The sequence below is a fragment of the Hylobates moloch genome, unplaced genomic scaffold (genome assembly GCF_009828535.3).
Source record: "Hylobates moloch isolate HMO894 unplaced genomic scaffold, HMol_V3 SCAFFOLD_21, whole genome shotgun sequence".
Classification (NCBI taxonomy): Eukaryota; Metazoa; Chordata; class Mammalia; order Primates; family Hylobatidae; genus Hylobates; species Hylobates moloch.
The window spans coordinates 1,805,088-1,832,358 of NW_026652296.1; the positions used below are offsets into that span (position 1 = coordinate 1,805,088).

General features: G+C 61.3%; 1 protein-coding gene across 1 annotated transcript; it reads left to right on the top strand.

Annotated features, from left to right (window-relative positions):
- Positions 1-10,402: 10,402 nt before the first annotated feature.
- On the top strand, positions 10,403-26,987 carry RBBP8NL (RBBP8 N-terminal like). The gene is made up of 14 exons (XM_032143193.2): positions 10,403-10,482; positions 17,948-18,091; positions 19,230-19,272; positions 19,901-19,996; positions 20,347-20,459; positions 20,983-21,055; positions 21,274-21,431; positions 21,556-21,638; positions 21,929-22,095; positions 22,658-23,393; positions 23,669-23,831; positions 24,329-24,399; positions 24,476-24,605; positions 26,228-26,987. Exons 2-14 carry the CDS (start codon positions 18,031-18,033, stop codon positions 26,344-26,346), a joined length of 2,013 nt encoding a protein of 670 aa, XP_031999084.1. The 5' UTR covers positions 10,403-10,482; positions 17,948-18,030; the 3' UTR covers positions 26,347-26,987.
- Positions 26,988-27,271: the final 284 nt, after the last annotated feature.

The window sequence follows — 27,271 nt, forward strand, 5'->3', positions numbered from 1 at the left end:
CCCGGCGCCAGCTGTGGCTCTGAAGCAGGCAGCTGGCCAGGGCCCAACAGCTTGCAGTGCTCACAAGCCCATATGGCCCCCGCCCGACACCCCTCACCCGTGAGTCCTGAGGCGGCTCCCTGCTTGCCCGCTGAGCCCCGGGCAGTCGGTGGCTACGGGAAGGGGCGCTCGCCTCTGGACTCCACTGGCCCTTCCGCCCACAGCCCGAGCCCAGGGCTGCTCTCCGAAGGCCCTGCCGTCAAAGGGACAGGATGGGTCTCTTTCCTTTCCTCTTCTCTAAAGAAGAGACCTTTCTCCTGCCTTTGATCTTCCATAAAGCACTGTGGCTTCTGCTCCCTGTCGGCCAGGACATTGACAATTGTTTATTCATTTTAAAATAGCTGAAATTCATGTCAAACATTCCGCATGTTAGAAAAATGTTTATGAAGTGTTATCATCGTTTATGTAACTGTGCGTGTTGAGGAAAGCAACGTGGACTGTAATGGACCACACAGACCTCAGCGTCAGCCCGGGCAGTGTCCCCCACGCAGACCTCAGCGTCAGCCCGGGCAGTGTCCCCCACGCAGACCTCAGCCCAGGCAGTGTCCCCCACACAGACCTCAGCATCAGCCCGGGCAGTGTCCCCCACGCAGACCTCAGCCCGGGCAGTGTCCCCCACACAGACCTCACCCTCAGCCCAGGCAGTGTCCTGCAGAGCGCCGTGACCTGCCTGGCCCCCAGTAGCAGACGGCCGACCCCTGCTCCAGGGCCTTCCTCCCAAGGCCTTGGGGAGGGCACGGAAACATCCAGGCTACCTGAAGACCCCCAGTGCCCATATTTGAGGTGGGGTCCCTGTGCACCCTGTGGGGGCACTATTGAAGTTTCAGAGGGGTCTTTCCCAGGATGTCCCCCCACAAGCTCCAGTCTTGGGGCGGAAATGCTGTCCTGGTTATCTTGCTTCTCCTCAAGGCTGAAGTGTCCACTAATAATTCCTCCAGCACCTTTTTCTGGAGGTGGACCCCTGGCTTCCTCCCCTCTCTAGACGGGGTGAGGCTCGGCAGGGTGTTCCCGGCCACACTCGTGCTGCCTAAATCAACAACCAGCTGCCAGGCACAGCCCCCAGGGCCAACAAGACAGGTCTGGTCTCTGCCCTCCTGGGTCTCGCTTTTCAGGACAGAAAGGTATCAACTGCCACTTGCTGTCATTTCAAATGCATCACTCTGCTTGAATGCTGAGGGCACATGCCAGCCAAGGTGAGCTGTTCCCGGCTCATGGGAAGGATAAAACCAGGGGAGAGGGGCAGCAGGAGCAGCTGTGCAAAGGCCCCGGGGAGAGGAAGGCACCAGCATGGCTGGAGCGGGGAGGAGAAGGGCAGGGATGAGCTGGAGGCAGGGGGGCCACTGAGGGCTTTAGGGGGCAGTGGGGCATGGGGCTGTGGTGTGAAGTGAAGGCCTTTGTGGTCAGTTTGGGGCCTTGGGGGCCAGCACAGACCAGCTCTGTCTGAGAAGTGGGGTCACAGTCCAAAGGTCATGGGCAGGTTCTGACCCTGCCCTCCCCACTGTGCAGCCTGGACAGTTCACTTCACCTCTCTGAGCCCCCATTTTCTGATCTTTAAATTGCAACAAATACCAACAAGAAATGCTAAAATTAAAAAGACAGACAATACCAAGTGTTGAAAAAGACATGGAGCAAGTGGAACGCTCCCGTGTCCTGGCAGGAATGAAAGGGTGCGGCCACTGTGGGAAGCAGATGGGCAGTTTCCTGTAAAGTTACACAGATGCTTATCACAGGGCCTGGCCATCCACGCCTGAGTTCCTGCAAAACCAGCACATGGATGTTTATCGCAGCTCCATTCACAATCGCCAAAAAGTGCAAATGACCCAGACGGCCATTGCAGGTGAATGGGTGAGCAGAGTGCCACCCACATAAGGCACACGTGCTGCACACACAGGCCTCCAGTCCATTGTTCTGGCAGACATCAGAGCCACACAGAGCAGTGATGCAGGGCAGGTGAGCCCCAGAATTGGGGCTTAGCCTACGAGGGTTCTTGGCTTCACCCAGGAAAGATCTCAAGGGTAAGCCAGTGGTGTTAGCAGCTTTGACTGAAGCAGCCATGCACAGCAGCAGCAGAGGGACCCCTCCTTGTGAGGCAGGACTCCCCCATAGGCAGTGCACTCAGAGGCAGGGCTGCACTCATATTCATACCTGCATTCTGAATTTTTAGAAAAAGGGTGGTACTTCCAAGTCATCACTATGGAAACGGGGAGTAACTCCTAAGTGTCACTGTGGCAATGGTAAACTGGCCTGGCACTGGTGGGCATCTTATGGAGAGGTGCCTCTTCCCTGTCTCAGCCAGTCTTCAATCTGGTCCAGAGTTTGAGCCCTGTCTCTAGGGTTAAGTCCCACCTCCTGCCTCAGTGTGGTTCCATTTATACAAAATCCTAGAAGAGAATTAACCTCCTGCAATAGAAGGCAGGGCATGGGGTGAAACTCACTAGGAAGAGGCACCCAGGAGCCCGTGGCAACCAGAACATCCTACATTGTGATCTGGAGTCACACGACTGTCCGTATCTGTCAAAATTCATTGAACTGGACACTTGAGATGAAGTGTGTCCTTATATGAACTTGTGAATTCTTCAGCAAAATGTCCGTGACCAGGTAAATGCACAATAGAGGTCATGATTCTTCAACAGGCGCTCCTCTGAGGGAGAGAAAACGTGTCTCAAATTCTGAGCAAAATACCTAAAAGGGCCGAAGGCAGGAGTGTGCCTGGACACCCACAGCAGCCTCTTCCCAGCCGAAAGTGGAGGCCACCCAGACGCCCATCAGTGGATGAGCAGATCACTGCAGTCTGTCCATGCAGCCCAGACCTTAACGGGAGCAAAGCACAGGCACAAGCTACCATGGAGGTGAACCTCAAAAGCACAGTGCTCAGGAAAAGAAGCCACGCACAAGAGACCACACGTGGCGTGGATACAGTGACACGAAACACCCAACTGGCAGATCTGGGGACAGAAGCAGGGCAGTTCGCCAGGGCTGAGGGAGGGAAGGGGAGGGCCTGCTTGTGGGCACAGGGTCTCCTTTTGGGGGCAGGAAAATGTTTTGGAACTAGGTCAAGGTGCTGGCTCATGACAGAGTGAATGCATTACACACTCCTGAACTGACTCCCTTAAAATGAGTGATTTTATTTCATGGAAATCTCACCTTAACACTAAGCATCTTAAAACCCGAGCAAAGCCTTGGCAGATCCTCACCCTGGGTGTGCCCGTGTCCCACGGGTCCTCACGCAGGCACAATGGGCCAAGAGACAGCTGCAAAGAGCCCTCAGGCCCCAAATTCCCCACTGACTCCAGCACGGAGCACAGCCGTGGGTAAGGGGCACAGCCAGGGAAGAAAAGGGATCAGTCCATCTCTCACCCACAGGCGCATTCAACCAGGTCAGACCATCCCTCGTCCACAGGCGCTCATCAGCGCCTACTGCACACAGATTCCAGGGTGGAAGGAGCTGGTCCCTGGGTCTGGGGGACTTGGCCCCACATGTGGTTGCATGGCTCAAGCCAGGACCTCGCCCCTAACACCCCAGGCATCCACAGTGCCATCCACGGTGCCATCCATGGTGCCTTCCACGGTGCCTTCCACTGCCCCTTCACTTGTTCCTTTTCCAAGGGTCATTCAAGCCGATCTGTCACGTAAAAATTTAAACCTGCACCAGAAGAAATTGTCATCTGACAAGGAGCATGTGGCAAACCAGGAGGATTTCCTTCTGGAAAGGGCTTGGGTGAAACCGAGTCCTCTGGGTGTCCCCATCCACGCTCCCTGATCGTGCCCCAAAACAGGAGGGCCCGGGCTTCCTGGAGGCTCTTTTCCTGCCATGTGCCCCACTGCCGAGCCCTGCAACTGTTTGGACAACCCCAACGCCCTCGTCCTCTATCTCGGCTTTCCAAACCCTTCTCAAGGAGGAAGCTTCTAACTGAGCCGAAGGTTCACGCAGAGGCTGCCAGAGCCGGCCAGGTTCATCAAAGCCGGGCGGCCCCTCCCCCGCCATGTCCCCATCCAGGACTCTGGCCCGGGCAGTGACGGATACTTCAGTCTCCCTTCCCATATCCTCATCATTTAACTTTCTTTTAGGCTATAAAATTCTGACTTTTAATATTTTCAACTCTGGTTTCTCATAAAACAACAATATTAGTATTTCTTTAAAGACACATAGACCATTAATGTATCTTTATGATGTGTGCAGGATCTGTGATGTATGGACCATGCCTCCCTGACACCAGGCTCCTGGCCACGAGGCACAGGTTACAACATCTCGATCTGACACAGTCTCCGTGGGCTGCAGGACGACGCAGTTTTATTATCTGTGACGTGCCAGCTGACAGCCCAGCTCAGTCCGGGATCGCTGCTGTCACAGACACCTCCTCGTCCCCGCTCCAGCCTGCCCTCCAAAATCACGGATCAAGTTATCCCGACCGACAGAGATTTATGGTCCCATTTTACTCTTGTTAAATTCCCACAGCTCAAGGAAGCCGAGGCCACTCCGTGCAGACGCCCGGTCTGGGAGCTCTGCCACAACTGTTTCTAGCCAGGGGACAAAGTCAGCAGAGAGGAAGTCCAGAAGCACTAGCCAGGCTCGAGGTGGCCATCACTGCCCCGTGGCAGCCCCTGCCGGCCTGAGCCATCATCCCGCCTCTGTCCGGCCCGTCTGCCAAGGCTGGCACGGCGCTGGAAAATAGTGACAAAATAAAAGCCATCTCAGGAGTGTCACTAGGACCCTCAGTGGGTGGCACAGCCCTGGGCCCCTGGCACAGAGCCCCTCTCATTTAACCCCACACCCTCCAGGAGAGAGGCACCAAGGCAGCCCCACTGTCTCAAAAAGGAAGCTTAGGTCAGAGGTCAAAATGGCCCAAGGCACCCGCTGGTTCGCCCCCAGGCACCTCTGCCCCACTCCCCGGAGCCTCCACCCCACACACCCCAGGCAAGAGCCCAACCAGGACTTGGCCTGGGAAGACCCCACCCAGCCAGCCCCCCAGTTCCACACACAGGGCCACCATTCCACAGGTTCCCTAATTTTCATAATTTTTAACAAAGGTATAGGCACAAATAGTTTAGCCAGAGTAAAAGGGTTCTGTCAGCTCTTTAGGAAACATAGCCCTCCCCAAACCACTCCCCAGTTCTCACCGACCAGGGCCCATCTCGTCTCCACTCAGAGGAACCTGTAGGCTTTGCCTCTTAGCGCTTGAGTTTCCTGGGTAAGACACAACCCACCGGGGCCAGGCACGGTGGCTCACACCTATAATCCCAGCACTTTGGGAGGCCGAGGTGGGAGGATCGCTTGAGCCCAGGAGTTCAAGATCAGCTTGGGCAAAAAAGTGAGACCCCATCTCTACAAAACATTTTTTAAAATTTAGCCGGGCGTGGTGGCATGTACCTATGGTCCCAGCTACTCAGGAGGCTGAGGTAGGAAGATAGCCTGAGCCCAGGGGTTCAAGGCTGCAGCGAGCTGTGGTTGTGCCCCTGCACTCCAGCCTCAGCAACGGAGCAAGTCCCTGCCTCAGAGAAAAAGAAAGGAGGAAATGTTGATCAAGTACCGCCATATGCCAGGGGCCAAGATAGCAATGAACGGGCAAACCCTTCCTGCCTCAAGGAGGTGGCACCCTGAAGGCCCCCGAGCGACACAGTCTCTACCCAAGACGTGCATCGTACAGGCCTGTGCGAAAAAGCCCTGACCTACCTACAGTCGCAGAGGGCTTCCCGGCAGAGGGGTGCTTGGATGCCCAAGAGCTGGCTGGGAGAGGGAAGAGAGCAGCCACGGGGGACTCCAGTCCGGTGGGTATCTGTGGGCCAGTTCAGGAGGGATCAGACCCTAAAGCTCTGAGGAGGCTGACGGCTGTCCTCACCTCGGTGGCAGATGAAGGTCTCAGGGAGGGGCCCACTCACCCCAGCCTGCGCCCTGTGTGCCGCTGTGTCCTATCTTTAGAGCATTAGCTGGGCGTGGTAGCACATGCCTGTAGTCTTAGCTACTCGGGAGGCTGAGACAAGAGAATCACTTGAACCCTGGAGGCAGAGGCTGCAGTGAGCCGAGATCGTGCCACTGCACTCCAGCCTGGGCAACAAGAGAGAAACTCCGTCTCAAAAAAATAAAAGAAAGTTAAACTTAGGGTTACCATAAACCCCATCAATTCCACTCCTAGATACACACCCAAGAGGATTGAGGACAAGTGTTCAACCAAAATCTTGCACACCCATGTTCATAGTCATTCACACCAGTGGAAAGGTGAGACCACCAAGTGTCCGTCAGCTGATGACTGTGGTCTAGCCGTGCACTGGAATATTATTCAGCCAGGAACAGGAGTGAGGCCCGGCTGAATCTTCAAAATATCATGCTCAGAGAAAGAGGCCAGACACGAAGAGCCAAATGCTGTTCGATTCTATTTTTATGAAATGTCCAGAATAAGCAAATCCATAGAGACAGTGACTGCTGCCAGGTACAAGGCTTTCTTGGAGGTGATGAACATGTTTTGGAATCAGATCACGATGATGGCGGCACAAACTTGTGAATGTACGAATGACACTGAGCGGTCCACCTTAAGAGGGCTGACACTCAGGCAGGTGCTTACATACAGATGCATCCAGCAGGAAACATGCTCACCCCAAGCAGTGGCTCACCTGGGGAGGGGACGAGACACGACAATAAAAGGAGACTTTGGTCTTATTTGTCATGTTTAGTGCTTCGCAGGAGGGGGCGGGGGGCATCCTTGCAGTTCTTGTGTTATCAAAAAGTAATTTTTAAAAGAGGGTGCCTACGTTATCTTAAGCAAAACAACTCAGACACGGAAAGACAAATACTGCAGGTTCTCACTCATAAGGGGAGCTAAGTCACGTGTGCTCGTGGAGCAGAGTGTGGATGGACGGCAACGGGGCCTCGCAGGGTGGAGGGAAGGGAGGATGGGTGACTGCTTGGGCGTGCTGTGTGCATTGCACCCTTGACGGATGCACAGAAGGCCCTGACTTCACACAGCACGATGTCTCAATGCAGCATCGTCGTACTTAAACCCCATGAAGCTACACAAATAAAAATCATGAGAACATAAAATAGGGTGACTGGCAGTGAGACCATGTGGAGGGAAACGGGGGGGGCTTCATCCTTCCCCCCACCAAGAAAGCCTCTGCCCTCCGAAGTGCCCAGGCAGGGCCCACATCTGCACCCCTCCTGCCCAGCGTAGCCTGGCCCCGTGGGCACACAGCCATCAGGATGCCCCCCAGCCAGACCAGCAAGGGCTTGTCTGCAGGGAGGGTGGGGATGGGCCCCGGTCGTTACAGAAGGCAGCCCCATTCCTGCAGGGCCATGCTAATAGGTGACCCATTTATCTGGGGGCCAGGGCTGCAGGGCTGGCCTGGCTTGGCCACTGCACTGCCCACCCTACCCTTTATCTATCACTCCAGTAACACAAATACCAGGCAGCAGGGCCGGCTTTTAAAGGTGCATTTTACAGCGAGATGCCTTTGAAGCTTATCTCCCACCCCTCCCAGCTCAGAGATAAAAGGCTGCCTCACCCCTGGGGTGGGGCATTGTGCCCCCATCTGGCCTAGGAAGCAGGCATAGGGGGCCCTGAGGAGCCCTCTTGGTCCCCCTCCCCAGGCCCAGCAGCCCCAGCCCCTCAGGTGCAGATGGGGGTGGCTGCCAGGGCTGGGAGGCCACACACACACTTGGGGCCTCATTCCTCAGCTGTATAATGGGGCGATGGAGCAGCCCCCAAGCCGAAACCTGGCCACAGTTTGCCAGCGGCGTGTTGAGGGCTTGTTGTCTCATTCTGCGATGCTTCCTGTGAGCCCGGGTGCTGGTGCCTGGGCATCCATCACACCCCCCAGCTCCTGGCTGATCACAATTCAACACACATTGGCTGAATGAATGAACAGGTGAGTGGTACCAGGAGAGGATTCCCTTTCACCCTCATCAGCCCTGCAAGAGACAAGTAAACTGAGGCTCAGACAGTGCCCTCTGTGTGCCTGATTCTCACAGCCAAAAGTCCCCTAAATGTGTGAGTCATGTTCTTGGCCATCCATGTGCCTAGTGCCTGGACAGGGCCAGGTGGGCGGCCAGGAAATGGGTCTTGGATGGTTTCATGAATGAACGAAGGGGCACACAAACCCACAGCTGTAGAAGGACGCCAACCTCCAGTGACATTCAACCTCCTCCTCCTCTCCCAGCCTTCCCTCCTTCTCTGCCCATGGTGCAGGTGCAGTGCCAGGGGGCCGACGATGTTGCCTGGAGTTCAGGGTAGGAGGCTGCTGGCCTGGGGGTGCCACCTTCCCCCTGGGGACCCAGCCACAGGCACAACATGCATGGGCACCTCTGTCCTGTATCACCAAGGCCTGGACGTGGCGGGGTGGGGTCCCTGGCCAATGAGCCCGGGCAGGCAGGAGCGAAAACTGGCTGAGTCCAGGAGGGTGCTTGGCTTCGCCCAGGGAGGAACTCAAGGGCGAGCCAGTGGTGTTAGACAGCAGCTTTGATTGAAGCAGCCATGCATGGCAGACGCAGTGGGACCCTTCCTTGTGAAGCAGGGTTCCCTATAGGCAGTGAGCCCAGAGCCGAGCTCACATTCATCCCTGGAGGTTGCAAGTTCAATATCAAGGCACCAGCTCGTTCCACGTACAGAGAGGATTCACTTCCCGGTTCATAGACGGCACCATCTCTCTCGGGTCCTCACATGGTGGAAGGGGCAAAGGACCTCCCTGGAGCCGCTTGTAGAAGGACACTGATCCCACTCATGAGAGCTGCAGCCTCACAACTTCGCCATTCCCCCAGAGGCCCCACCTCCTAACATCATTGCCTTGGGGGTTAGGATTTCAATGAGAATCTGGGGGAGACACAAAAAACATACAGACCACAGCACAAAGCAGTTACATGTGTCCACGCACCCATGTGCAACACGCACGTGCAACATATGCACACACAGGCACACACACATAAGACATGCACACACATTCATATCCACACACACACGCTCACACATGCACACAGTCCCCACACAGGTACACACAAAACACACGCCAGCAGCGAGCAGACCCCACTCACAAAGGGCCCAGCCAGAGGCAGGGAGGTGGCCGGAGGAGGGGCCTCCACAACGTTCCCAGGCCAGCCAGAGCTGGAGTGGCCCACGCTGACCACAACCCCCTCCCAAGAGCCCGGTCCTGAGTGGGAGGGCATCGTGGGGCCGGAGATGACCCAGCCCTCATCCCAAACCCAGAGCTAGGCCATCAGCCACCAGCAGCGGCCCTGCCAGGGAGCAGGAAGTTCGTCCTCCCCTCGCGGCAGGGGCTGCAGGCCAGGCTCCCAGGCTTCCTCCTCTGAGCCCCGTGCATTTCTGGGGTCCTCGGGTGCGCTGGGGATCGTGGCCGCCAGGACTCAGGAACCCCCGCTCTGCTTCCATGCAGGGCTAAGACAGGCTGAGGCTGAGGCAGAGGCGGAGGTGGAGGTGGGGAAGAGGGAGTGGGGAGGGGTCGTGGGTAGGACACAGGGGGCGGGGCATGGGGTGGTCAGGGCTGTGCCCTGCAGCCACAGTGTTGCTGTCCCGGGAACACACATGTGAGACCACAGTGTGAGGCCGCTCCAGCACCTGGGCCGTGCCACCCCGAGGCCAGGCCAACCCCCAGCCTATTTGCCCCCACGGGCTCCACCTGGCCGGGGGCACCCAGCCTACCTGGAGGCCGGAGAAGCCTACTCACAAGCACTCACAGACCCCGGGCAGACTGCGCAGACCAGACAGACCCCGGGCAGACCGCGCAGACCAGAGGCCCAGCGTGCACCCGGTCCCCTCAAGCAGAAGGCCTGCTTTCCTGGGCAGGGCGGGGCATGCTGGGCTGGTCGCTTCCCATAGCAGCTGCTGGATTTCCGTCCACTGGGCTCTGGCAGGGACAGCTCTTGAGCTTATTATCCCCAATTTACAGACAGGGGAACCGAGGCCAGAAAGGGGACTGTCACGTGCCTATGGTCAGCCCACGGTGAGCTGAGCTGTGAACAGCAGGAAGGACCACTCTGTGTCAGGGGCCCTACCACCTGTCCGGAGGTGGCGAGACAGCACGTTTGCTGACTCCCGCCTGCAGCCCCCCACCCAGGCACCCCTGCAAGCCCCCGCCCTTCCCCGCCCGGGCCCTTCGTGCCCCAGGCCCCAAACTGGATTCTCAGTGCTAACCAGCTCGGCTCCTGCCGGCAGCCCGGCCTCACGGTGATCATGAGGAAACAATCCCATCTCTATGTGGCTTCAGACCCAACCTGTCCCGCCACTTTCTGTGAGATGGCAGAACCCGCCTGGCGGCTCGGGGCAGTCTCTGCCTCCTTTCTGCTCCTGGCTGGGAGAATCGAAAACCTGTCAAGCGGGTTTGGCCAAAATCCTGTCTTGTTGCCTGTGCAGGTTCACACCCCGCTCACTTCTCTCTCCCTGTGGAGAGCGTGGGGGGCTCCGCTCAGAGGTCGGCAGAGGTCGAGGCAGGGCCAGGAGCCATGTGAGTACCCAGGACCCCAGGGCCAGGCCGCTCAAGCAGCCGGGTGGGCTGGGATCCCTGGCTGGGGTGCTCACCAGGGAGGCTGGAGGCCCAGCTTGGGCTCCTGAGAGGAGGGCCGTGGGGGTGGGTGGGACTGGACGTCTTCCCTAAGGGGTGACACAGGCTGCTCCTGGTCCAGGGACCTAGCAACGGAGAGAGCTCTGTGGGCATTCCTGGCAGGAGCTGGGTGCAAAAAGGCCAGGCCTAGTCTGGTGCCAGGGCCCAGGAAGTGTCCGTGGTCTGCTGAGGGGCTTGGGGCATCAGGGACAGGCTGGTGGTCCCGCCCCGCCATCCAGATTCACAAGAGGATAAGCGGGCGCAGCCATGGGGGTGAAGGTGGTGCAGGGGTGCAGCGCCCGCAGCTGGGCACTGAGCAGGGGACTCCTCTGCCGCTGTGTCTGTGGGGAAGCAGCCACAAAGGCAGGCCTTGCTCAACCCCCTCCCCCACGGGCCAGGCCTCAGGGAGACAGCCGGCAGGGCAGGAGAGCAGCCCGGCCCACCTCCACCTCCGGGAGGGAGTCAGGTTGCAGGGCTGCTGTACCTGAGCTGCAGGGACACTTCAGCTGGCTCCTCTGTGCATGTGTGCACACGAGTGCACAGGGGGCACACGCATGTGGGGTACACGAGTGCACGTGCACACACGACATGCGTGTGCAGCTGACCCAGGGCGCCTGCGGTGGCTGTGTGCACAGCAGGAGAGGGTGGCTGCGGCGGACATGCGTGTGCAGCTGTCCCGGGGCCCCTGCGGCGGTGTGCGCACAGGAGCCTGGGTCAGGACTCACCACCACTATCTGTTCTACAGTCAGAGAAACTGAGGCACGGCCAGACAAGCGACCTGGCTAAAGTCTCCACGGGCGAGCCTTTGCCCATTACCGCAGAGGGTGGGAGGAGACTCTGAAGCCGTGACCAGGTCCAAATCTTGCTCCACCTGCTCATCTCTGATCTGCTTCAAGCCTCAGTGTCCAAACCTGTAGAATGAGACAATCAGCACTTCCTCCAAGGCCAGGTGGGCCCCGGCCACATGCGTGTGCCCAGCCTAGCTATGCAGTGGGTGCTCCACGGGGGCAGCCAGGAGGTGGACGGGGTCAGGGGAATCCCTTGGGGAGAAGCGGGTCAAGGCGCAGAGGGCACCGCTCTGAGCTTGGCTTCCTCAGCAAAGCTGCAGGATGGTTTCAGTGCCCATGCAAGTGGGAAAAAGCCTGGGCGTGGTGCTTGGCACAGAACAGCATGTGATCAACAGCAGCCACTGCCACTGCTACTGCTGCTGCCACTGCTACTGCTAGTGCCACTCACTCCGGCCGCCCTCGCCCTCCTCTGGGGGGTTCATTTGGGGAGGGTTGAGGTTCATCTTTGGCTCCATCATTCTGAGGCTGCCATTCTCCAGGCAGCCAGGAGGAGAGGTGGCACTGGGGAGAGGTGGGTGCTGCGGCTCCCCTCGCCCCCTTCCCTGCACCTGCCCCATGCCACTGCTACTGCCACTGCTACTGCTACTGCTACTGCTACTGCTACTGCCACTGCTACTGCCACTGCTACTGCCACTGCTACTGCTACTGCTACTGCTACTGCTGTGGCCGTCACCATTGCTCCTGGATAGGTGGGCAGTCAGTCAGATGGACATACAGACAGCCCAGGCCTCAGAGACGGAGGGTACCACTGTCCAGCTCTGCACACCTGCCCCAAAGGGCCTGCTGGGCGGCAGTGGCCGGGGTGAAGAGCAGCTGGCCTGGCAGACGTCCTTGGAGCACTGGTGTCCAGGCGGCTTCTCTGGTTGAATGCCCTGGGAGAGGCGGGGGGCCCAGTGATGCCCTGGATGCCTCCTGCTCAGACAGCAGAGGAGCTCAGGTGGCCCGGCCTCCCAGAGGACAGGGTAAGAACAGGCATCACTGTGGGTTTTGCCACTTGGCCAGACAATGTCTGGTCCTGCCAGGGCCACGGCTGGGCCTGTGATTCCCTGGCCTGTGTGTGGGAGGCAGGTGGCATCTCCCCTGGGTGCAGCCACAGAGATGGCCGTGAGCCCACTGGAGTCCGTAGTGAGCGGCCGTCCAAGGATAAGTGTCATCACTGTCAGAGGCCGGACCTCTGCCCTGAGTGTGGGGAGGGCTGCGTCCTCCTGCACAAGGCCTTTGTGGCAATGGGACTTGACCTTGTCCAAGCATGGAGGGTCCTGCCATCAGCACTGCTGGACACCTGGGGTCCCACATGAGGGAGGCACAGGTCATGAGGGAGGCGCAGGTGAACTCGGGGTCTCCCTCGGCTGCTCACTGAGCGCTCCCGTCTACGGAGCTCCTGGCCTCACAGGCATTACCTGTGAGGAGCTTCTAAGCAGCCTGATACAGGGGCGGGGGTGCTGTCACCCCCAGGTGAGGAAACAGGCTCAGAGAGGAAAAGCAACTTGCCCAAGGCCACATAGAGACCAGAGACAGGTCCAAGAGCCCCACCAGGGCTGTCGACTGGGAAGCCCACACCTTTACCCTCCACCCAGACTGACTCTCCAGCCAGCACCCTTCAGGAATGCGACCCCTGCCCCACCCCAGCCAGCTCAGCGGGTGGTGGGGGGTGCACCCTCTCTGCTGGGGCTCTGAGAACCTATGAGGTAGAATTAACAACAGCAAACCTCTGCCCCCTCTGAGTGGCTGCTCCAGAGGGCCCAGGGAGGGTGGGTGGAGACCCTAGGAGGGCACATGCGGGCTCTGGGGGGCCTTTAGACGGAGGTGGGAGTCCTGAGGGACAGGCAGGTCCCACAGTACATGTCTATTCCTTGGGTGAGGACATGAGGTGGAAGGCGGTCTGCCAGCCTCAGGCTCCCCTGGGCCCTGTCGGGGGATAAGAGGCACCTGTTTATTGGATGGGCTCTGTTCCGTTCTGGTGAGAGCAGCACGTCGCCCCTTGGTTTTAAGGAGCAGTCCCCCGAAGGCAAAGGTGCTGGCACCAGTAGCACCTCACTGCAGGAGGCAGAGCTGCGGGCCTGGGTTAGCCGAAGCCCAGCCCGGCTCTCACTAGCTTTGACCGTGGGCAAGACCCCATCTCTGGGTCGTGTTCTCAGTGGCAAAATGTAGCAGAGGGCAAGGCATGCTGGGGTGAGGGTGGTGTCGAGGGGGACAGATCTGCGCCCCTCACATCTGCCCCTCCGGTGGCCCAGCTGTGAGCAACTGGTGGGACAGCGGCTCACTAGCCCTTCCCCCACTCCTTCCGGGGGGCTCAGCACCCATAGAGACCCTCCAGCCTGGACTCCCAGAGTGGGAGGGCTGGGAGTGGGAGGAGCAGCTGAGGGTGACCCTGGACCAGAGCTCAGCTCTCTCACCGCAGCCCTGTGAAGCCCCCCACGAGCCTCAGCCCAGCCCCTCCCCACCCCAGCAGGCTTGCTCCCCCATCACGGCCCCACTGCAGCCCCCACCCAGGCCTGGAGGAGACCCTCCTTCCGAGGTCCCCCAGCCCCAGCACCCCTAGCTGCCCTGGGCAAGCCCAACAAACCCAGAGAAGGCTGACTCGGGAAGAAAAAGCCAGCCCCACTGACCCCCCTGCTGACCCCTGGCACAAGGCTGCGGGTGCAGGTCTGGGTGAATTTCTACAATCCTGGTTCATTTCTTCTCCCCAAAAGCACCAGGGCTTGCAACTTTCCTCCACCTTCCCCGGAGCTCTCCAGCACTGTAGGAGTGCTGCAGGTGGTTTGGGGCACAGAAACGATCCTGTGAGTGGGAGGCACAGCAGAGGCTCCGTCCCAGCCTCTGCACCACAGTGACTTCACTGGGAAGGAAGCCTACCTCTCGTGTGGACCCTGGAGACCTCTCCTAGGCCCGCAGGCACCGTGGGCTCCCTTGGGCGGCTCCTTTATGGGCGTCGGCCCAGCCCACATGGCAGATGCTGGGGGCCAGGGAAGAGTGGCCTGTTGGGCGGGTCCGGGTGGAATTTCAGGAGCTGCAGCTCAGCCCCCTCCTGGCTGTCCTCAGCTGCTTGAGCCTAGGGAAGCCCCGGCTATGACATCTTCCTCCCAGGGGCCCGTTGGCCAGGAAAAGCCAGTGCAGCTGGGTGCACCAGAGCCATGGGGAAGATGTCCCAGTCCACACAGGCAGAGCATGCAAGACCCACAGCCCCAGGAGCCGGGCACAACCCAGATCCCACTTCCCACTGGGTGACTGGGATGGGAGGCTTGATCTGTTTGAGCCTCAGTTTCCCCATCTGGAGCGGGGTCTTCATGGTGTGGTCAAGATTCCATGGGCTGCCGGGAAGGTCTCAGTGTGTATGGAGTTTGGGAAATGGGGGTCAGAACCACTGATGTTGGCCACGTGACCTGCTTCTGGCAGGCTCCATGCTGTCCCCACCTCTGGAGCTCAGCGTCCTGTTGGTCCCCTTCACCAGCAAAGACATCCCTCCCAGGGAGCTCTGGCTCCCTCCCAGCCTCCCGCCAGGAAAGCCCCAAGTCTTCCTGATCCCAGGATCCCTCACCCCCGCAACACAGAGCCGCCAACTGTCACTCCCACTCCCTCCGAGGTGGCTGGCGGTCCCAAAGCCCAGGCGGGTCTGCAGATTGAGTCTCTGGAGCCCAGCATCCTGGTGCTCTGCCCTCCACGCAGCCCCACCAGCCCTGCCAGGGGCCCCTGGGGACGCTGCGGCCACCCCCTAACACAGGCCACACTCTGTCCCACATCCCTTGCTGCCCCACCAGGCTCAGCACTAACATGCTTGATCACAGGTGCAAGGGCTCGGCGGGAGTTAGGAGAGTCTCCCTCCAGGTGGCTCCAGGCCCCATCCCCACCCCAGGCCCCATTCCCACCCCAGGCCCCATCCCCACCCCAGTCACCATCCCCACCCCAGGCCCCATCCCCACCCCTGTCGCCATCCCCTCCCGGGTCGCCATCCCCACTCCAGGCGCCATCCCCACCCTAGACCCCATCCCCACCCCTGTCGCCATCCCCACCCCAGGCCCCATCCCCACCCCAGTCCCCATGGCTTCTCTCAGGGTCGCAAGACCTGCCACCCTGAGTTAGAGGCACCCCCAGCCCCACCCCTAAGACACCCACCACCCGACTTCCAGGGCCCCAGGGCAAGTGCTTCTTTCTGTGTTCAATGCACCCTCAAGTCTGGCTTGGGTAGTTTGGCCACTCTGGGATGGGCATGGGGCTGGGTGGCTGCCATATTCCACCCGTCATGGGATGGGGTTTGGGGGCCCTGTTTGGGACGGTTCTGTAGAATGCTGTTGCGGACAGGACCCTTGCGTGGGTGTCTCCAGGCTGACCTTTGAGAACCCAGATGCAGCCACGGGTGTTCCCCACTGTGATCCACTTGGGCTGGGCTGGCCATGGCAAGGCCTTGGGCATGGCCTCCAGCTGCAAGCCGGAAGTCGGATTTTGAGCAGAGCGGTGCATATCTGAGCAGAAACCAGAGCTTCCCAGGGATGGCCACCCTGGAGAGTGGTCCTGGAGGAGATGGGGGGAGGCAGGGGGTTCAGGGGAGGTTGAGCGGGAGGCCAGGCTGGGAGGAGGCCGACACAGTTGTTCAGGTGATGCACCAGTGTTTCCATAGTAGGTTGGGTATGCACACACACAGCACACACAAGCACACTGGCTTGGGCACGCACACACAGGGCAAAAACACATGCACACACACAGCAAACACACATGCACACTGGCTCAGGCATGCACACACACAGCACACACCCACGCACTGGCTCGGGTATGCACACACACGGCACACACACATGCACACTGGCTCGGGCATGCACACACAGCACACACCCACACACTGGCTCAGGCGTGCACACACACGGCACACACCCGCACACTGGCTCGGGTATGCACACATGGCACACACGCATGCACACTGGCTCAGGCGTGCACACACATGACACACACACATGCACACTGGCTCAGGTGTGCACACACATGGGACACACACGCACACTGGCTCGGGCGTGCACACACACGGCACACACATGCACACTGGCTTGGGCGTGCACACACACGGCAAACACACACACTCCGCCACCCGACCGAGTGAAGTACAAGCCACCGGTGAAGAAGTCTGAACTGCAGTGGTTTGTGTGTCACAAACACTGGCTTGCAGAGGCCCAGCCACTTGACCAGTATCCCCACCTCCCAGGCCTGGAGGCCAATCTGTGGGAGGAGGGGGAAGGGTCAGGGGAGGACAGACAGACAGTCACAACGCCCCCAGGCTCACTCTGCCCAGCCCTGCCTGGGAGCTCTCCAGGTCACTGGGAATTTGGAAAGGCCTGGGAGGGTTTGAGGATGAGTGCTCCAGCCCAGGTCCCCAGGCCCAGCCTGCAAAGGCCCCAGGGCCCCTTAATTCTGGCCTCAGTCTGTGAGACCACAAGATACCCACTGCCTACCAAGGACCTCCTGAGACCTGTGGGTAGGGGAGGCAGGCAGGGACGGAGGGGGCCTGTGACCTCTTCAGAGTGGCTCCTACCCCTTCCTGGAACCCTCCAGCCTCTGTGTGTGGGAGCTGCTTCCAGGCAGAGGGGGCCGCTGTGGCTGTGTGTGTTTCCGTGTACCTGCAACTGCATGTGTAGCTGTGCCTCTATGTCTGCATAGATTTGTATCAGCATGTGTCTGCGTGTACCCATGTCTATGTGTCTCTGTGTGTTGTGCGTGGGCATCCCTGTCTGTGTACATATGTATTGTATGTGTGTGTCTCTGGGTGTGTGCCTGTGTGTTGTGTGTATACATGCTGTGTGTGTGTGTCTGTCTTTGTGCATGTGTGTTATGTGTGTATATGCTCTGTGTGTGTCTTTTGCATATATGTGCATGTGTGTTGTGTGTACATGCTATCTGTGTGTGTATGTGTGTGTGCCTATGTGACAGGATTGAAGCTGCCACGGCATTGGAGGGGGACAGAGATCCCAGGAGGGAACTGAGTACAGGGCTCTGGTGGGAGGGAAGGAGGCGCTATGACGGTGGTGTTGGGGCCGGGGTGTGTACAGTGGCATGGTCGGGTCTGTGGGGCTCTTGCTGGTGAGGTCTGACTCCCAGCTTCACAGTAGAGCAGGTGCCACCAGCACCATCCAGCTCTCGCCAGGCTTCCCTGTCGCTCCATTGAGGTGCCAGGGGAGGGGCTTATGTGGGGACAGGCCAGGCACTGATGGGCTTGATACCTGGGGAGAACGGGGTGGCTCAGAGGGGCTGGCACTCACCCCAGATGCTCTCTGGCCCCTCCAGCCCCTCCCGCATGGCAACCAGCACCCTGCCCTCTGGCCCCCAGCCACATATGTGTGGGAGGAAGCCACACAGTGTACTATCTCTGTGCCTGACCGTGGCGTTCCGGAGCCTCCAGCCCACCTCCCATGAGTAGCCCCTACAGCATGGCATGGGGTCTGCTCCACGCAGACACAAGGACCCCCAATCCTCTCCTGGACTCCACAGCCCACAAGCCCTTCCTGAGGGGATCCCTGTCCCCTCTTCCCCCTCTTCAGGATGGACACAGAGAGGCAGTAGAGGCTGCAGGCGTCTCCACAACCCCAGCGCAGAGGGGCCCGGGCCAGGGCCACAGGGAGCCATGGAGAGCTTCATGGAGTCGCTGAACAGGCTGAAGGAGATCCACGAGAAGGAAGTCCTGGGTGAGGGGCCAGGGACAGATGCCAGGCTAGGGAGGGGTCTCCACAGCCCTCACCTAAGGGTCAGGGCAGGCCACTGTGCACCCATGATCACCTCCAACTCCCCCCAAGTCAGGGGACGGACCCCATCTTCTTGGCCCAGGCAGGGGAGTCCTGACCCAAAGCCCAGAGCTATAACGTGGCCAGACGCCCTGCCTGGGCCCCACGAGTGCTGGCCTCAAGCTGGGATGTCCTAGAGCCACTCCCAGAGTGTGACCCCGAAGGGGAGGAGCACTTTCAAGGGTTGCCACCAACACCTCATGGCCACCTGCCACCCGCAGGCCCCATGCTGCCCATGCTTTGTTCTCCCGTGGGGCTGGCCTCCAGCGTGGCAGAAAGAAGTGCGCACCCTGGCCGGCCTGCTGAGCTCACCAGGGCAGAGACAGCCACTTCCAGAAACAGGAGCTTATGGCTCTCTGGACCCATCCGGAACACGCCAAGGCACTGAGCTGCAACTCTTCTCTTCCTTCTAGGACACGCCCCAGGCCCCACCCCTGTCCACTTCCCCCACAAGGGACAGGGCCGCAGCCCTCACACCACCCCCAGTCCAGTCCCAGGGCCAGCACCTCCCCATGGTCTTTCCACTGAGCACCCGCGCCCACCTGGAGGTCCAAGGACCTGGCTGCCTCCTAGGCAACCCAGAGAGGTGGGGCTGCTGGGGCTAGCCAGGCCCAGGCTGGATCCCCAAGAATCGAAAAGGAGAGGGTCTGGTGGGGTCAGCCCCACAAGCTCATCTTATTTCAACACTAGCTATGACACACACACACACACACACACATACACAAAATGGCCCCTCGGTCCCTCTGCCTTTCACAAGTGGCTGGTCACTTGTGGCACCGGGGTCCCTGCTCACCCCTAGACACCCCCAGACAGATGCCAGAGGCAGAGACCCCAGGGGAAGCAACAGATGCTGGGCCAAGACCACCGAGCCTCAGGCAGCCCCGTGCCTGGGCACAGACAGGGGCTCACCTGGCGGGGCTCCCCCAGGGGGTGCAGGGGACAGGAGTGCCATATTGCAGCTCTGCTCAGACCCCATGGTGGGGACGCTGCAGGTGAAGCAGCAGCTGGGCCTGACCCCCCACCCCTCTGCTCGCTCCCCCAGGCCTGCAGAACAAGCTTCTGGAACTGAACTCAGAGAGGTGCCGGTGAGTCAGGCCAAGCAGGGCCCCTCCCCGCAGGGACCACACTGGCCATTTCATCCCCCTGAAGCCCCAGTGTGCCAGCACTGCCACCATCCTATGGTGCAGAAGGGAAACTGAGGCTCAGTGTGGGGGCAGGGGGGAGTCACTTGTCCAAGGTCACACGGTGAGCAGGCAGTGAAGCCAGGACTTGAACACAGTTGCGTCAGCCTCCCACGGGCAGGGCAAGCCCCCTACTTGGGGCATCTCCCACCCCAGGATCGTGATCAGAATATCAACAATATATTCATGGTGAGCTGGGGTCATGTCTGGTCACACGCTGGCGAGCGGGCAGGCTCCCTGCGTTCCGGCTTATAGACCCGGCTGTGGTTCTGCCTGTGCCATGGCACTAAAGTGGTGTGTGGACAGGACAGATGTCACAGAGGAGCGTGCAGATGACGGGGGGTGGGGGAGGTGCCGGGTTAGGTGTTGCCCCAACAGGGCCCACTTCAAGGGCAAGTCCCCACAGTTGGGGGCACTGAGCAGGATCCAGCCCCAGACCAGGCTGCCCCCCGCCCCCACAGGCTGGATGGTGGGGACAGCGTGTGGCTTCCTGGATGGAACAAGACCCCACCTTAGCTGTTTCCCACCACAGGGACGCCCAGAGGATCGAGGAGCTCTTCTCCAAGAACCACCAGCTCCGGGAACAGCAGAAGACACTGAAGGAGAATCTGCGGGTGCTGGAGAACAGGTGGGCCTGGGAGGACACCTCGCAGCACGGCCAGGACCGGTGGGCTCAGGGGAGGGGGAGTTGACAGGGCTCCTCGGAGAATGAGTTTGGGAAACTCCAGGATCAACTGAACCAGGAAGGTTTCTCCACTGCAGGACATCTCAGAGCCTTAAGTAAATTGCACTTTCAAGATTTCTCCCCAAACTAGTGGAACATGGGACACCTAGCCCACGGGGTGGGAAGAGGCCTGGGGCTCTACGGAACAGTTTGGGAAGGGCAGGGGCACTTCCTGGCAGTGGGGCGGCGAGTGTCTCAGGCCCTCTGTGGCTTCCGCGCCAGCCCTCAGACCCCCTGCGTCCCCGTCCCTGCAGGCTGCGGGCCGGCCTGTGCGACCGCTGCATGGTCACCCAGGAGCTGGCCAGGAAGCGGCAGCAGGAGTTCGAGAGCTCCCACCTGCAGAACCTGCAGCGCATCTTCAACCTCAGTGAGCCCCACCCGCCAGACAGCCGGGGTCCCTCCCACGGGGCCAGGCGACCCCAGGGCCTGTTCAGCCCGTGTAGGGGCATGGGGAAAGGAGGCAGGGCAATCGGCCCCACACCACTGGGGGAACCTCACAACCCAGTCTACAGACAAACACACAAAGCCCCCAGCTGGTGCTGGCGTGGCCCTCCCTCAACACAGCCTCCCTCCCCTGGGCTGGGGGCATCCCTGCCCCCACTGGGCATGACCTCCTTCCTGTGATGCAGAAGGTCCTGCAGTGCTGAGGCCCCAGTGGCCCTCCTGATGACCGAGGGCAAGCCCCCTTCCCTCGAGGCTGGCGCTGCTCATTCAACGGCATCCAATCAGCCATGCACGCAGCCAGCATCCTTGGCACACCCGCTGCCTGCCAGACCCTGGGCTATGTGCTGGGGGCACTGCTGAGGGGCTTCCCTGGTGCTGTGACGACCCCACCCCTGCTCCTGTCGCCCCCAACCCCTGGCTGCTTTGCTAATCAGCGCCTTTTGCAGCCAACGAGATGAACGGGCTGAAGGAAGAGAATGAGACCTTGAAGGAGGAGGTGAAGCGGCTTCGAGGCCTGGGGTAAGTGGGGAAGGGTCCCAGGGCTCAGACACCCAACTCCCCAGCACCCCCCGAGCAGCACTCGGCACACGTCCCTGGGGGAACCGCCCATGGAGGGCTCTCAGGCAGTGTCGGGACAGCTGCGTCCCCTGGGGTCACCCAGGAGTGGGCCCGGCTTTTCTGATCCTCTCTTGAGATGTTGCTGTCCCTCGCCCTCCCTGTCTTTGCCTCCCCTCCAGAGATAGGCCCAAACCCCTGGCCAAGGGGGGCACCTCGGACCCCCCCTCACCCCTGCTGCTCCCCTCCCCTGGTGGCTGGAAGGCCATCACAGAGAAGCCACCGGGAGGCCACGAGGAGGCTGAGCAAGACCACCAGGGCACGGGCCTACGGGGAGAAGGTGCTGTGGGGACCGGGTGAGGCTGGGAGGCTGGGCCCCCGCAGGACCAGGGATCCTCCCCCTGGGGCTGGGCCGCCACCCCTCTGAGCACCTCCCAAGCTCTTGCCCCTGGCTTCTCCCACAGAAAAGCCAGCAGGGCACAGGACATCTCCAGTGGCCAAAATCTCCCCAGGGGCCACCCTGCCTGAGTCGCGAGCCCCAGACATGGTAAGGGCAGGGACCTGGAGCCCACCATGCCCAGCTGGGCCGGCGCAGGCAGGAGGCTGGAGGCAGCTGCACCTGCAGTATGCCAGCCTCTCATGCGCCTCACCCTGAATGTGCCCCTCCTTCGTCCCGGGCAGGCGCCACTGCGCTCCATTTGGTGTGGGTGGGGGCGCAGCTCAGCAGTGAGCAGGGGCAGAGTGGGAGCAGCCCAGAGCAGGCAGCAGAGGATACGGCAGAGGCCACAGCAGAAGCCACGCATGCCCCCGCCCAGGCTGACCCACCCATCCTCACAGAGCCCCCAGCGCATCTCCAACCAGCTGCACGGGACCATTGCCGTGGTACGGCCTGGGTCCCAGGCTTGCCCTGCCGACCGTGGCCCCGCCAATGGGACGCCCCCACCACTGCCCGCCAGGAGCAGCCCACCCAGCCCAGCGTATGAGCGTGGCCTCTCTCTGGACAGGTGCCCACCTGCCCCACCCCCACCCAGAGCAGCCTCAGATGAGCTCCTCTCTTAGCCCCTGGTCCCAGGGGAGTCCCTCTGATTATCCCTCACAGCTCCTGACCTTCTCTGGCTTGGCTTTTTCTGGGCACCCAGCCTGGAGCAAAGTTCCCACGTGGACACCTCCAGAGTGGCCAGGCCTGGGGCGTGGGAGCAGGGGATGGGGGCGTTGTCTGAGAACAAGTAGGGTGTGGAGGGTGGACAGGTGGCTAGGGCCCTCCCGGTGAGGAGCAGGGGGCTGATGTCCCTGCCAAGAAGACACGGAGGCCTCGGCATCTGGCCCCACCTTGGAGCCCAGACCACAGGCCACCTCTGGCCGGGTCCACACAGCATGGCCTCCAGAGCCGGGGCTGAGCCTCCCCTCCCTCCACTACCTGCCATGGGACCCATGCAGCTTGCTGCACCTCTCTGGACCTCAGTTTCCTCGCCTGTGGAGTGGGTGCCTGTCGTCTCCCTCTCAGGGCTCGCTGGGATGGTCACGGCTCAACGTAGCCATGGTCATTGGAATTCTCCTCCCTCACAGCTTCCTGCGGGCTTCCCGGACCTCCGCCATGACCCATGAGGCCCTGAAGCGCTCCCCGAAAGTGGACCGGCTCTGCCTCCTAAACCGCCCCCTGTCCCTGCACCTTCAGAGCCCCCACAGTAGCCCCCTGGCCCCTGCTGCAGCCCCCCGCGACCCCCGGCTCCAGGAGCTGAAGGCCGGAGAAGCAGAGGCCTGGGAGGAGCCCACAGAACTGCTGGGGCTGCCCAGTGCCCTGGCGGGCATGCAGGACCTTCGCCTGGAGGGGGCACTGCACCTGCTCCTGGCCCAGCAGCAGCTGCGGGCTCGGGCCAGGGCAGGCAGTGTCAGGCCAAGAGGCCAGCCCACACCCGGGGAGATGCTGCCCTCCCCACCAGTTGGCTCAGACTCTGAGGGCCCCGAGAGTGAGGGGGCCAGGGCAGCTCTGGCCACAGCAGGCCTGTCTGGAGGGCGGCACACACAGCCTGCAGGCCCGGGCCGCGCCCAGAGGACAGAGCCTGCAGCCACGCAGGACTGTGCCCTAGACAAGCCCCTGGACCTCTCGGAGTGGGGCCGGGCCCGGGGCCAGGACACTCCCAAGCCGGCCGGCCAGCACGGGTCACTCAGCCCCGCCACTGCCCACACTGCCAGCCCCGAGCCACCCATCCAGTCCGGACCCCTGACTTGCAGTCCCCAGGCACTCAGCAATGGCACCAAGGGGACCAGAGTGCCAGAGCAGGAGGAGGCTCGCACTCCCACGGTAAGGAGTCCGGTCTTGGCTCAGACCCTGTCCTCAGCCTCCACGTCCCCCACCTCAGGCCGGCCTCCAGCCAGACCTCGGGCTGCTCTTTGCCCTCTGCCCACCAAGTTGGTTCCCAGGGAGAAAGCGAGGCTGCCTCATCCACACTATAAAGGGAAAGGCAGGGCCCCCCACCAGCTGCAGCCTCAAGAGGGGTCCCACCGGCTGTCCAGGGCTGAGTTGGGGGCAGGGAAGTCTCCCAAATAAACTCAAGCCACCTACTTGCCTCCCCCCAGGACCCCTCACGCCCTCTTCCAGGGTCCCAGCTCAGCCTGTCCTCTCCAGGCAGGACAGTAGATGAAGACACAGGGAGGCCTCTGCCACCTCCCCACCCACAGCCACCTCCCCACCCACAGCTGCCTCCCCACCCACAGCCACCTGACCTGGATGGCCACTCAGGTACAGTCAGCACCTGGGGTCAGAGTCCAGCTGGGAGGTGCTTTCAGAGTCCAGCTGGGAGGTGGTCAGTGCCCACCGGGAATGGGTGTCTCCAGGCCCAGCTCTGCCCTGCCGACCTGACGGGGCAACCTCAGGCTCCAGGGCTTGGCTCTTCCACCTGCAGACACCGGAGGAAGCCGAGGGCCCGGCAGGAGCCTCTCTAACAACAGTCAGTGAGGGGAAAAAGCACTTTAGCAATTAGGGCTGGCAAGCAGGCTGTGAGTGCCCCATCATGTAGCATCCAAGCCAGGGGCGGGCACCCCAACTGATGGGGACACTGGACCTGGGCCCAAACCCCAGTCTGCCTCCTGTCAGCCGGTGCCCTGGGGCAGGTCACTTGGCCCTCCGTGCCTCGGTTTCCCCATCTGCAGAGTTGGCTCCACCTATTCTAGTCTGGCAGGCTCAGGAGACTCCCAGGGCCACCAGCCTGGCCTGACCCCACACCCTGCATCCTTCAGAGCCCAGCAAGGCTGAAGTGCTGAGACCGGAGTCCGACGAACTGGATGAGACAGACACCCCAGGCAGCGAGGTGGGTCCAGGCCACGCACTCCACAGGGCAGGGCCGGAAGGTGATCCTCCTCGTGACCACACCCCCTTCTCCCCAGGTGGGCCTGAGTTCCCAGGCGGAGGCCACTACGAGCCCCACCGGGGAGGGGCCTGAGTGCATCTGTGCCCAGGAGCACGGGCAGGGTCTACCACGGAAAAGGAAGCGAGCCTCGGAGCCTGGGGACAAAGGTACAGCCGGCATGGGGCAGGTGCAGGGAAGGGGGCGAGGGGAGCCGCAGCACCCACCTCTCCCCAGTGCCACCTCTCCTCCTGACTGCCTGGAGAATGGCAGTCTCAGAATGATGGAGCCAAAAATGAACCTCAACCCTCCCCAAATGAACCCCCGAGAGGAGGGCGAGGGCGGCCGGAGTGAGTCCTTCCTGTGCGGCCTCTGACTCTGTAGCCTGTTGTCAGGTCCTTCCCAATCTAAGCCTCAGTCTCCTCGCCTGTAAGGGGGCTGACATTAGGGATCGTAGATTTCGGTGAGAGAAGGAGCCAGGGGATGGTCATTGTCCCCACCATCGTCCTGGGAGGAAGGGTGTCCTGGTGCACAGGATAAGCCGCTGCCACGAGGAGCAGATCCCCAGGGCCCCTTGTCCACCTGCAGACAGGGGCAGCGCAGAAGGCACAGCACCGAGGGGCATGGGGCATGTTTGCTCCCCTGGGGAACTGCGGGCGGCTCCAGTGTTTGCCAAAGGCAGTGCCCTTGGGCCCAGCTCCTCCCAGTAATACCGGCAGGAGCCCCGGCCCTGGCCTGAGGGTATCGGGACAACTTTTCACTTCCTGCTCTGGGCTCAATGGCAGCTCCAGCTGGGGTCCAGGAGCCCACGAGAGACTTTGAACACCTAATCGTATGGCCCTGGTTTTTGTCCGGGCAAGGTCCGCAGGCAGCAGGCGGGGTGGTGCCGCCACTATGTCCCATTGTTGCTGGCAGGTGGCCATGGCCTGCATCTGCCCGGAGCGGCAGTGGAGACCAGCATGGCCCTTATTTGAGGCACTTCCTGCTGAGTGGGTGGAAATGGCCCCGGGGGGTACAGTCTGTGAGCCAGCACACCCTTGTGCTCCTACCTGAGCCAGGGCCAGGGACGCTGGCAGGGGCTCCTGAGAAACTGCCGTGGTGGTCAGTGAGAACAGGTCCCTGCCCAGCATGGGCACAGCTCAGTGCCAGAGCCAGCGTCCTCGTGCCTGGTGCCCCAGGAGAGTGGGCGCAGCTGTGGCTGCCTGTGAGCCTTACGACCCTGTCCAGCAGGTAGGATCATCGCTGTTTGGCTGGTGCAGAAATTGAGGCTGAGAGGGAAGAGGTCACTTGCCCAAGGTCACAGGTCTGGGACCTGGGTCAGGATTCAAACCTGACCCATTCAACTCAGAGCCTGAGCTCGCTGTGCCTCAGAGATGGCCTGAGCCCAGCATCTTGGCAGGATCCCCATCCCCGGACCGTCGCAGGGACCAGGCACCCCTCCCGTGTGACCCTAGCCCGGGGGCAGACCTGCTGAGACCTGCAGCCAGTGTCAGGCCAGCCAGTATGGCCTGGCTCCCTCCAAGGCAGCAAGGGGGCCACTGGGGTCAGTGCCGTGTTCGCGGTCACACAATGAGGAGAGTGTCCACCCTCCACCTAATTCTCAGGGTTCACCCTCAGACCGGGCTACCCTTGCTCTGGGCACTGGTTTTGTTGGAACAAGGGTGGCCAGCAAACTTCCCCAAGCACCCAGCTCTCCATGCCCAGAGGAGACCCAGGAGGCCCTAGGTGAGAGCCAGTGTTGCCCCCAAGGAAGGCACACAGCTCCGGCCTGACCTCCAGCCACTTCCCATAGCCTCCAAAAAGCCATGCAGAGGGAGAAGAAAACTGACAGCCACTGAGGGGACCGGGAGCCCAAGGGACGCCGAGGACCACAGTCCCTCCCCCAACAGCAGCCCCTGGGAGAAGACCTAGCCAGCCTGCACCGGGGTCCACAGGGAGCCCGGGGCAGCCCTCCACCTGCCCACCAGGGCCTGGAGAGGACACACCATCCAACCAGCAGGCAGCCCCGCACAGAACCCTGGGAGAAGACCTAGCCAGCCTGCACTGAACCCACAGTGAGCCCAGCGCGGCTCTCTGCCTGCTCACCACAGCCTGGAGAGGGCACACCACCCAACCAGCAGACAGCCCCGAAGAGCCGGTGGCGGGCACATCCTGGCCCACTTCAAGAGGGGCTGGAGGACTGAGAGGAGTCTCGGGCTGGCGATTCACCCCGTCTCCACCCACCTGGGAAATGCTCTGCGGCCCCTCCCACAGCCCAGCACCTGCTCCCTGAGGGGTGTGGGGACCAGAGGCGGGATCACTCAGGCTCCAGCCCAGCCCTACCCCTGCTGTGCACTGCAGCCCTTCCCAGGCAGTGCCCACGCTCTGGGAGGCAACGGACCACTCGGACCCCCACCCCTGCCCGCCAAGCTCCGAGCACGATCTTAGACGACCCCTCGTGGGCTGCCAGCAAACAGACGTCTGGCAGTGAGGGTGGAGGGAGGAGGTGGGCGGCAGCACCCTCGCAGACCGGGTCCCCTGAGTGACGGAGAATAAACACTTGAAGAACCGTGCATGTGTCTGGCAGGGCCGGGTTCAGCTGGGCCTCCACCCGCCCGGGCCCCAGGACACCCCTGACTGTGCCAGGGACTGGAGGTCACCCCCTTGCAGGAGGGCAGAGTGAAACCAGCTCCTCTGCAGAGTCTGCAATGGGAAGGGACCAGGGCACCCTCGGGGAAGTGCCTGGCAACGGCGGCGGGCGTGTGCACCTGCCCCTCCTCACTAGTCCCTGGCCTGGCAGCCACAAGGCAGCTCACCAGGACTCCACCGGGAGCACTCAAGGCTGTCTGCTCCTCGG